Source organism: Cherax quadricarinatus, chromosome 63 (genome assembly GCF_038502225.1).
Source record: "Cherax quadricarinatus isolate ZL_2023a chromosome 63, ASM3850222v1, whole genome shotgun sequence".
Taxonomy (NCBI): Eukaryota; Metazoa; Arthropoda; class Malacostraca; order Decapoda; family Parastacidae; genus Cherax; species Cherax quadricarinatus.
In genome coordinates, this window is record NC_091354.1 from 999,199 (window position 1) to 1,011,578 (window position 12,380).

Here is a 12,380-nt window from a genome sequence, read left to right on the forward strand (position 1 = left end):
ACATTTATATTTATGGTACGCTTTGTGTATCTGTTTTTTTCTCTCTCTCACTGAATGAATGTTGCAGGAGTGTGTGTGTGTGTGTGTATGTGTGTGTGTGTGTGTGTGTGTGTGTGTGTGTGTGTGTGTGTGTGTGTGTGTGTGTGTGTGTGTGTGTGTGGGAGTCTGTGTGTGGGAGTCTGTGTGTGTCGGAGTGTGTGTGTGGGTGTGTGTGTGTGAGAGTGTGTGTGCGTGTGTGTATGTCTGGGCGAGCGTGGGAGTGAGTGTGTGTGTGTGTGCGTGCGTGGGTGTCTCGGCGAGCGTGGGAGTGTGTGTGGTGAATAGAAAAAGAGTGCAGCGTTTCCCAATCTCTGAGCAGGAAAGTGTATATCAGTCAATAAATCAGTCTGTCCTCCAGTCAGAACAGTCAGCCTCACACGACCTACACTTCAGCACTCTTAAAATTACAACAGTAATTACTTAAGTTAACCTACGCAACCAAGACTTCAATTTTATTTCCCATCAATAAAATACATGTGGGACGTACACTGAAATTCCTGCCTTCCACTGCCACAGGCAATAATGGTGCCGCCCAGTGTTTCTCGGGACAGTTCACAGCAGGTTACGTTAAGTAAGATTCGCCAATAAACAGGACAAGTCTTTGGTCAAATGATGACTCTCCACTGGAGCTTTTGGTCATCTGACAGAGGCCTTCCACTAGCTTACCAATCTACCAGTTTAAAAATTAAGGTTATAATTAGAGCCATTTGTTATTATAGTTCAGAGGAGCCCCCTGGTTTTCAAATATATCGAAACATGGAGCCAGGTCGACTTCGTTACCCATGAGAATTGTGGCAGCAACATATTCATTGTCAGTAACACTATTCCCGGTTCTTTCATTGTTTACGTCAATCCTTCTACCACACCACAGCCCATCTCACTGCCACTGTTCTCCAGTAAAGGCTCGCTAGTCAGCTAGCAACTTACTCTAGTCTAAACCAACAGCAGCAACGCTAAGGCACAAGCTCCACAGAGCTACAATGGATCGGCTCTGTCGCTGTCAGTCCCTAAAGATTCCTGTTTCAGCCTCTTTATGTTCAGACTCAGAGCCGAATTGGAGCAGTTGTATGTTCCTCAGTTGTTCACTGCCTCGTCACCAAGAACGTCCAGTGTTTTCCTAGGACTAAAGGGAAGAACGCCAGACATGCCAACGATACCTGGCATATATGCTATATCACGTTCCATGTACTCTTACTATCTAATTTATACAGACGGTCCGTAATTAAACTTCGCCCCTGACATAAAGTCCTTCTAGTCTGCCTTCAAATTCCGAGTATTTTTGATGTAAGAGCACATATAAAGGGTAGAAAAAATTCTTGAGATCGAACTCCATGTTTTAAACGTTGATTTGGCCTCAATCCCCTCCAGTGCTATCTAACTCCCTTTACTAAGGTGGTATTTATTGATAAGCAAATTTAATACTAAAATTAAACTATGAAGTTCGTTTAAAAGCTACTTAAGACGGAACTAAAACGTTAGTAAGTCAGTAAATAATTATTTTGAGTTTAATGCACTCCAAGGGAACAATGGGTATTAATATATCATTATGTGTAGTAGACTCTATTTATAGCTAACATTAATGTTTATCTTATCTCAGAATGCAGGTGGGCAGAGTAACTCTCAGAAGTCGCCTATTGTAGCCTGTGGTAAGAGCTTGGCTGGTTCAAAATATATCAAATCAAAATTTTATTTCTTCGTGTAGTACACAAACTGTAGTTTACATGTAATAAAGTACTGATGAGCACAAAGAATGCCACTGACATGCATGGACATTTCGACTCCACGAGGGACATGAAGGCTGCATGTCACCTCTTCACCACCAGTCAAGAATACTTTAATCTCTAAAATGGTGATTAAAGTCAACTCTGTATATATATATATAAATATATATATATATATATATATATATATATATATATATATTATATATATATATATATATATATATGTATATATATATGTATATATATATGTATATATATATGTATATATATGTATACTGTATGACTGGGATCAGAAAACCATGAATTGTATTTTCCAGGTAACGACCAAACTTACTCTCAGTCATTTATATTTATTATTAGTTATAATTTATGTAATTGTGATTTTGTTTACCTTAAGGACATTAGGGTAAGATTATTTAAATATTGAAAAGCGATAGTTTAGGTATAGCTGTCCTTTGTAAACACCTACACCTCCCCACTCTACCTCCACACCTCCCCACTCTACCTCCACACCTCCCCACACTACCTCCACACCTCCCCACTCTACCTCCACAACTCCCCACTCTACCTCCACACCTCCCCACCCTACCTCCACACCTCCCCACTCTACCTCCACACCTCCCCACTCTACCTCCACAACTCCCCACTCTACCTCCACACCTCCCCACTCTACCTCCACACCTCCCCACTCTACCTCCACACCTCCCCACCCTACCTCCACACCTCCCCACCCTACCTCCACACCTCCCCACCCTACCTCCACACCTCCCCACCCTACCTCCACACCTCCCCACCCTACCTCCACACCTCCCCACCCTACCTCCACACCTCCCCACTCTACCTCCACACCTCCCCAATCAACCTCCACAACTCCCCAATCAACCACCACACCTCCCCACCCTACCTCCACACCTCCCCACCCTACCTCCACACCTCCCCACCCTACCTCCACACCTCCCCACCCTACCTCCACACCTCCCCACTCTACCTCCACACCTCCCCACTCTACCTCCACAACTCCCCATTCTACCTCCACACCTCCCCACCCTACCTCCACAACTCCCCATTCTACCTCCACACCCTATATCTAACCTTCTCATCCCACTCTACCTTTATCCTCCTATTCCTACCTTCTTGGCGAGCGTAGCGGTAGGCAGCGAGGGTGTAGGTGTGGGCGCACGTTTCTTAGGCCGCCTTCTGGAGCGTAGAAATCCCCATGGTTTCATGGTGGACCACATAAAGGCCATGGGTAACCCACTAGTACGTCCCAGGGTCCATGGTCTGACAGTATCCTGGGGAGGCACTGGAAGCCTCGGCTAAGGCCATGAGTGGCACAGCAGTGCCTCCCAGAGCCAATAAATTAAAAGTATTTTTGACACAAAATAACAGACGTCAACGCCATTAGATGGCCCAATAGCGCCTCAGACACCCCATCCTAATGTTTCCAGGAGAAGAAATGGCCACACGAAATTCTTTCGATCGATCGAAGTTCTGTATAGTTTCGTGTCTTATTTCAATCAGGATTCGTTTAGCACAAATTCTTGCCAGAGAAGCCTATAGACAAATAAGTATGTGCATGAGTATCCCTGGCCAGTGTTATGAGGATCAAACTACAGAGGATCCCTCCACTGTACACTTGTCTTTTCAAATCCCAAAACTGGTGTTTGGATTTTTTTGTGGATTATAAACGGTGAGATGATCCGCCTACAATTTCTACATTCCAAAATGGTTCTAGGCGTTTTCTGACATATGTGAAATTTCAACTATAGCAACACAATACATAACAGAATTGACGCTATACTGCGTAGAAAATTAAACTACTGTAATTTGAGATCAGTCTTTGTCACCAAACTACATTTATCTCACACCAATCATACACTTCTGGCTAAAATTCCTCGCATTTCTATAATTCGCAGTAATATCAAGACCTTCTTGAACAGCAGTTGCACCACCAAACTACCAGAGGGACTGAGGCCTCCTTCAGGTGTACCCAAATATTAATATCGGAAAAAAGTTAGCAACCTCAAAATATCTGACAGGTGATTGGTCATTCAGAGAGATGGTGCTGTTGTGTGATTGGTGGAGTGACGGAGCATGCGCAGTGTCATTCTCTAAAACTTGGCACTATTAAGGAGGAATGTGAACAATAGCCAAAGAAGCTGAGATATATATTATTTTGTGAGAGGTGGAAGCAGGAAGCAGGAAGAGTTAGGAGGAGGAGGAGGAGGAGGAAGAATAGGAGGAGAAATAGAAAAAAAAGATGAGAAAAAGCAGAAAACAATTATTATTATTATTATTATTATTATTATTATTATTATTATTATTATTATTATTATTATTATGATGATGATGATTATGAATATTACTATGATTATGATTATGATGATTATGAATATTATGATTATTTTATGCGAGATATTAACCCGGTGGGTCGGTGTCCCAAGGTAATCTAAGAAAGTCAATCAATATATATATATATATATATATATATATATATATATATATATATATATATATATATATATATATATATATATATATATATATATATATATATATATATTATATATGTATATATAATTTCTCCTGAAATTCCTTGGTCTTCTTTTCCATTTTCCAGTATGCGGTCCACAGCACTGTCTGACAGTCAGGTATTTGCTGTCTGTCGAATAAGACACATGTTCAACATCTGAGTGTCTGTGAGAGACGTCTCGCCAAGCAGGTGCCACACCAATCACATAAGACTTACACAGGGAAATCAGAGGTTAGGTTAGGTGAGATTTGTCAGGAAACAGGACAAGTATTTCCTGATGACTCACAGCTGGAGGTTTTGGTCATCTGACCGAGGTCTTCCGCTGGCTAGCAGGGGGCAAGTTTGGTATTAATTCACGAGAAAAAAGCGCTAAACTCCTCGGAGCTGTAGAAAAGTGAAGTCTGGTTACGTTAGTTAACATATTTAGCTCTATATTTAGTCATAATAAACGGAGAATAACGAATTAGGTAAATAAATGAGTGCGGTACGTCTGGCAGTGGTGAGCGCAGTGTTTGTAGTTTCTCGCGAACGATGAAAACAAATAGAAGACGGATTACCATCCAATCCAGAATCCGAAGTCACAGAAGCGTTCGTAGCCAATACGGATTCCACGAGGAGCTGTTTATTTTGTATGAGTGTGAATGGTTAAGTGTAGACACAGATGACGTTGCTGACCGTGTCTGAAAGTATACTGTATGATACATCAGTATGGATCTATGCATACATAAATTTAGACAAGGATACACACACACACATACACACACAGAACTGCAGGAGGCCAAGAGAAGAATACGATGAGAGCAACAGAGCAATGATCGACACACTAGCCGAGGTGGCCAGGAGAGCACACATGGGGGGAGCAAAGTTACTAGTTATGGGTGATTTCAATCACAAGGAGATTGACTGGGAAAACCTGGAGCCCCATGGGGGTCCCGAAACATGGAGAGCCAAGATGATGGATGTGGTACTGGAAAACCTCATGCATCAACATGTTAGAGACACTACCAGAGAGAGAGGAGAGGATGAACCAGCAAGACTGGACCTTGTATTCACCTTGAGTAGTTCGGACATCGAGGGTATCATGTATGAAAGGCCCCTGGGAGCTAGTGATCATGTGGTTCTGTGCTTCGACTACATAGTTGAGCTCCAAGTGGAGAGAGTAGCAGGAATAGGCTGGGAAAAAACAAACTACAAAAGGGGGAACTACTCAGGCATGAGGAACTTCCTTCAAGACATTCAGTGGGAGAGGGAACTGACAGGAAAACCAGTACAAGAAATGATGGACTATGTGGCAACAAAATGCAAGGAGGCAGAGGAGAGGTTTGTTCCCAAGCGAAACAGAAATAATGGGAAGAACAGAACGAGTCCTTGGTTCACCCAAAGGTGTAGGGAGGCAAAAACTAGGTGTACTAGAGAATGGAAAAGGTACAGAAAACAGAGAACTCAGGAAAATAAAGAAATTAGCCGAAGAGCCAGAAACGAATATGCACAGATAAGAAGGGAGGCTCAGAGACAATTTGAAAATGACATAGCATCAAAAGTAAAGACTGACCAGAAGCTGTTGTACAGCCACATCAGGAGGAAAACAACAGTCAAGGACCAGGTAATCAGACTGAGGAAGGATGATGGGGAATTCACAAGAAACGACCAAGAGGTATGTCAGGAGCTCAACACAAGATTTAAAGAGGTATTTACAGTGGAAAGCAGTAGGACTCCAGGAAATCAGAACAGGGGGGCACACCAGCAAGTGCTGGATGAGGTACATATAACCAAGGAGGAGGTGAAGAAGCTGCTTTGCGAACTTGACACCTCAAAGGCGGTGGGACCAGACAACATCTCTCCATGGGTCCTTAAAGAGGGAGCAGAGATATTGTGTGAGCCATTAACAAAGATCTTCAACACATCATTTGAAACTGGGCAACTCCCTGAGGTATGGAAAATGGCAAATGTAGTCCCAATTTTTAAAAATGGAGACATACATGAGGCACTAAACTATAGTATGCAAGGTCATGGAGAAGATCATCAGGAGGAGAGTGGTGGAGCACCTGGAAAGAAACAAGTGTATAATTGACAACCAGCACGGTTTCAGGGAAGGAAAATCCTGTGTCGCAAACCTACTAGAGTTTTATGACAAGGTGACAGAAGTAAGACAAGAGAGAGAGGGGTGGATCGACTGCATATTTTTGGACTGCAAGAAGGCCTTCAACACAGTTCCTCACAAGAGGTTACTGCAAAAGCTAGAGGATCAGGCACACATAACAGGAAAAGCACTGCAATGGATCAGAGAATACCTGACAGGGAGGCAACAACGAGTCATGGTACGCGACGAGGTGTCAGAGTGGGCGCCTGTGACAAGCGGGGTTCCACAGGGGTCAGTCCTAGGACCTGTGTTGTTCTTGGTATATGTGAACGACATAACGGAAGGGATAGACTCAGAAGTGTCCCTGTTTGCAGATGATGCGAAGTTAATGAGAAGAATCAAATCGGATGAGGATCAGGCAGGACTACAAAGAGACCTGGACAGGCTACAAGCCTGGTCCAGCAACTGGCTCCTTGAATTTAACTCTGCCAAATGCAAAGTCATGAAGATTGGGGAAGGGCAAAGAAGACCGCAGATACAGTATAGTTTAGATGGCCAAAGACTGCAAACCTCATTCAAGGAAAAAGATCTGGGGGTGAGTATAACACCGAGCATATCTCCTGAGGCGCACATCAATCAGATAACTGCTGCAGCATACGGGCGCCTGGCAAACCTACGGATAGCGTTCCGATACCTCACTAAGGATTCGTTTAAGACTCTGTATACTATTTACGTCAGGCCCATACTGGAGTATGCAGCACCAGTTTCGAATCCACACCTGGTCAAGCACGTCAAGAAATTAGAGAAAGTGCAAAGGTTTGCAACAAGACTAGTCCCAGAGCTACGGGGATTGTCCTACGAAGAAAGGTTGAGGGAAATCGGCCTGACAACACTGGAGGACAGGAGGGTCAGGGGAGACATGATAACGACATATAAAATACTGTGCAAAATAGACAAGGTGGACAAAGACGGGATGTTCCACAGAAGGGACACAGACACAAGAGGTCACAATTGGAAGTTGAAGACTCAGATGAATCGAAGGGATGTTAGGAAGTATTTCTTCAGTCATAGAGTAGTCAGGCCGTGGAATAGCCTAGAAAGTGACGTAGTGGAGGCGGGAACCATACATAGTTTTAAGGCGAGGTATGATAGAGCTCATGGGGCAGGGAGAGAGAGGACCTAGTAGCAATCAGCGAAGAGGCGGGGCCAGGAGCTGTGACTCGACCCCTGCAACCACAAATAGGTGAGTACATACACACACAAACACACACACACACACACACACACATCATAGCAACATCATAGCAGTTACAGAAACAAAACTCACGGAGACAATAACAGATGCAATCTTCCCACCAGGATACCAGATCATGAGGAAAGATAGAAGGGGCAGGGGGGGAGGTGGGGTTGCTCTGCTCGTAAAAAACAGATGGAAATTCGAGAAAATGGAAGGCATAGATGAGACGGGAGAAAGAGACTACATAGCAGGTACACTTCAGTCTGGGGAACACAAAGTGGTCATTGCAGTGATGTATAATCCACCACAGAACTGCAGGAGGCCAAGAGAGGAATATGAAGAGAGCAACAGAGCAATGGTGGACACACTTGCTGAGGTGGCAAAAAGAGCTCATTCCAGCAGAGCAAAGTTGCTGGTTATGGGGGATTTCAACCACAGGGAGATTGACTGGGAAAACCTGGAGCCACATGGGGGTCCCGAAACATGGAGAGCCAGGATGTTGGACGTGGTGCTGGAAAACCTCATGCACCAACATGTTAAGGACACTACCAGAGTGAGAGGGGAGGATGAACCAGCAAGATTGGACCTTGTGTTCACCCTGGGCAGCTCAGACATTGAGGACATCAAGTATGAGAGTCCCCTAGGAGCTAGCGACCACGTGGTTCTGTGCTTTGAATACATAGTAGAGCTGCAAGTGGAGAGAATAACAGGAGTTGAATGGGAAAAGCCTGACTATAAAAGAGGGGACTACATAGGGTTGAAGAACTTCCTGCGGGAGGTCCAGTGGGACAGAGAACTGGCAGGAAAGCCAGTAAATGAAATGATGGAATATGTAACAACAAAATGCAAGGAGGCAGTGGAAAAGTTTATTCCCAAGGGCAACAGTAACAACGGGAAGACCAGAACGAACCCCTAGTTTACCCGACGGTGTAAGGAGACAAAAACAAAGTGCAATAGAGAATGGAAAAAGTACAGAAGGCAGAGAACACACGAAAATAGGGAGATCAGTCGCAGAGCCAGGAATGAGTATGCACAGGTAAGGAGGGAGGCCCAGCGACAGTATGAAAATGACATAGCATCGAGAATCAAGACTGACCCGAAACTGTTGTATAGCCACATCAGGAGGAAGACAACAGTCAAAGACCAGGTGATCAGATTAAGGACAGAAGGTGGAGAACTCACAAGAAATGATCAGGAGGTATGTGAGGAGCTGAACAGGATATTTAAGGAAGTTTTTACAGAAGACACAGGAAGGGCTGTGGGAAGATAGCACAGAAGGGAACTTCAAGAGGGAATATACCAACAAGTGTTGGATGACATACGAACAACTGAGGAGGAGGTGAAGAAGTTCTTAAGTGACCTTGACACCTCAAAGGCGATGGGACCGGACAACATCTCCCCATGGGTCCTTAGAGAAGGAGCAGAGATGCTGTGCGTGCCTCTAACCACAATCTTCAACACATCCCTTGAAACTGGGCAACTACCTGAGAAATGGAAGACAGCTAATGTAGTCCCCATATTTAAGAAAGGAAACAGAAACGAGGCACTAAACTACAGACCTGTGTCTCTGACATGTGTTGTGTGCAAAGTCATGGAGAAGATTATCAGGAGGAGAGTGGTCGAACACCTGGAAAGGAACAAGATTATAAATGAAAACCAGCATGGGTTCATGGAAGGCAAATCTTGTATCACAAACCTCCTGGAGTTTTATGACAAGGTAACAGAAGTAAGACACGAGAGAGAGGGGTGGGTAGATTGCGTTTTCCTAGACTGCAGGAAGGCCTTTGACACAGTTCCCCACAAGAGATTAGTGCAGAAGCTGGAGGATCAGGCGCATGAAAAAGGGAGGGCACTGCAATGGATAAGGGAATACTTGACAGGGAGGCAGCAACGAGTCATGGTACGTGAAGAGGTATCACAGTGGGCGCCTGTTACGAGCGGGGTCCCACAGGGGTCAGTTCTAGGACCAGTGCTATTTTTGATATATGTGAACGACATGATGGAAGGAATAGACTCTGAAGTGTCCCTGTTCGCAGATGATGTGAAGTTGATGAGAAGAATTAAATCGGACGAGGATGAGGCAGGACTGCAAAGAGACCTGGACAGGCTGGACATGTGGTCCAGTAACTGGCTTCTTGAATTCAATCCAGCCAAATGCAAAGTCATTAAGATTGGGGAGGGGTAAAGAAGACCGCAGACAGAGTATAGGCTAGGTGGACAAAGACTACAGACCTCACTCAGGGAGAAAGACCTTGGGGTGACCATAACACCGAGCACATCACCGGAGGCACACATCAACCAAATAACCGCTGCAGCATACGGGCGCCTGGCAAACCTGAGAATAGCGTTCCGATACCTTAATAAGGAATCGTTCAAGACACTGTACACTGTGTATGTCAGGCCCATACTGGAGTATGCAGCACCAGTCTGGAACCCACACCTGGTCAAGCACGTCAAGAAGTTAGAGAAAGTACAAAGGTTTGCAGCAAGGCTAGTCCCAGAGCTCAAGGGAATGTCGAACGAGGAAAGGTTAAGGGAAATCGGACTGACGACACTGGAGGACAGAAGGGTCAGGGGAGACATGATAACGACATACAAGATACTGCGGGGAATAGACAAGGTGGACAGAGATAGGATGTTCCAGAGAGGGGACACAGGGACAAGGGGTCACAACTGGAAGCTGAAGACTCAGACGAATCACAGGGACGTTAGGAAGTATTTCTTCAGTCATAGAGTTGTCAGCAAGTGGAATAGCCTAGCAAGTGAAGTAGTGGAGGGAGGAACCATACATAGTTTTAAGAAGAGGTATGACAAAGCTCAGGAAGCAGAGAGAGAGAGGACCCAGTAGCGATCAGTGAAGAGGCGGGGCCAGGAGCTGAGTCTCGACCCCTGCAACCACAATTAGGTGAGTACAATTAGGTGAGTACACACACACATACACACACACACACACACACACACACACACACACATACACACACACATACACACACACACATACACATACACATACACACACACACACACACACACACACAAAAAAAAAAAAAAAAATAAAAAAAAAAAAAAAAAAAAAAAAAAAGACTCCAACCGCGACATTCCCAACGCAACTGAGCAACCTATACTACAACCCACTCACTGTTCCCTCTGCCACCAACCCCCATATCAAAAACCTCACCCCAACAGCTGTCCCTTATGGGCATTCTGACCCCACCCCCATCATCACAAACCCCACCAACACCACAGCCCCATATAGGCCCCCACCAAGGTTCTCGCTCCCCCAACCCCAATATTCTTGCATGACCACAATGATAGAAAAGAAACTGAAAGTTTGGTACACAAACGCGGATGGAATAACGAATAAACATGAGGAGTGGAACGAAAGAATCAGTGAAAAATTCCCAAGCATCATAGCAGTCACAGAAACAAAACTCGCTGAGACAATAACAGACACAATCTTCCCAACAGGATATCAGATCCTGAGAAAAGATAGAAGGAGTAGAGGGGGAGGAGGGGTTGCACTGCTCATAAAACACCGATGGGGATTTGAGGAAATGGAAGGCATGGACATGATTGGAGAAAGAGACTACATTGTAAATAACAAAAAGGCACAATACCGTGACTGGAACGATACACAAATAACCCGCACATAAAAGACAGAAGCTTACGACGACGTTTCGGTCCGACTTGGACCATTGACAAAGTCACCTTTGTCAATGGTCCAAGTCGGACCGAAACGTCGTCGTAAGCTTCTGTCTTTTATGTGCGGGTTATTTGTGTATACCTGGAGACCTGGAGTTTACCTGGAGAGAGTTTCGGGGGTCAACGCCCCCGCGGCCCGGTCTGTGACCAGGCCTCCTGGTGGATCAGCTCCTGATCAACCAGGCTGTTGCTGCTGGCTGCACGCAAACCAACGTACGAGCCACAGCCCGGCTGATCAGGAACTGACTTTAGGTGCTTGTCCAGTGCCAGCTTGAAGACTGCCAGGGGTCTGTTGGTAATCCCCCTTATGTGTGCTGGGAGGCAGTTGAACAGTCTCGGGCCCCTGACACTTATTGTATGGTCTCTTAACGTGCTAGTGACACCCCTGCTTTTCATTGGGGGGATGGTGCATCGTCTGCCAAGTCTTTTGCTTTCGTAGTGAGTGATTTTCGTGTGCAAGTTCGGTACTAGTCCCTCTAGGATTTTCCAGGTGTATATAATCATGTATCTCTTCCTCCTGCGTTCCAGGGAATACAGGTTTAGAAACCTCAAGCGCTCCCAGTAATTGAGGTGTTTTATCTCCGTTATGCGCGCCGTGAAAGTTCTCTGTACATTTTCTAGGTCGGCAATTTCACCTGCCTTGAAAGGTGCTGTTAGAGTGCAGCAATATTCCAGCCTAGATAGAACAAGTGACCTGAAGAGTGTCATCATGGGCTTGGCCTCCCTAGTTTTGAAGGTTCTCATTATCCATCCTGTCATTTTTCTAGCAGATGCGATTGATACAATGTTATGGTCCTTGAAGGTGAGATCCTCCGACATAATCACTCCCAGGTCTTTGACGTTGGTGTTTCGCTCTATTTCGTGGCCAGAATTTGTTTTGTACTCTGATGAAGATTTAATTTCCTCATGTTTACCATATCTGAGTAATTGAAATTTCTCATCGTTGAACTTCATATTGTTTTCTGCAGCCCACTGAAAGATTTGGTTGATGTCCGCCTGGAGCCTTGCAGTGTCTGCAATGGAAGACACTGTCATGCAGATTCGGGTGTCATCTGCAAAGGAAGA

The 12,380-nt window shown here is 44.9% G+C and overlaps 1 protein-coding gene across 2 annotated transcripts in view; it reads right to left on the bottom strand.

The window, feature by feature from the left end:
- LOC128698229 (serine/threonine-protein kinase SBK1-like) overlaps window positions 1-12,380 on the bottom strand; it is an 86,412-nt gene that overhangs the window by 35,902 nt on the left and 38,130 nt on the right. Inside the window, exons 1-2 of one of the 2 annotated variants that reach the window (XM_070098544.1) lie at window positions 3,692-3,724; window positions 2,894-3,317 (exon numbers count right to left, since the gene is read on the bottom strand). The exons of the other annotated variant lie outside the window; for it this stretch is intronic. Coding sequence (XP_069954645.1) covers window positions 2,894-3,010 — 117 coding nt within the window. The 5' untranslated portion in view covers window positions 3,011-3,317; window positions 3,692-3,724. Of the gene's footprint in view, window positions 1-2,893; window positions 3,318-3,691; window positions 3,725-12,380 lie in introns of those variants that run through there. 2 annotated transcript variants of the gene reach the window in all.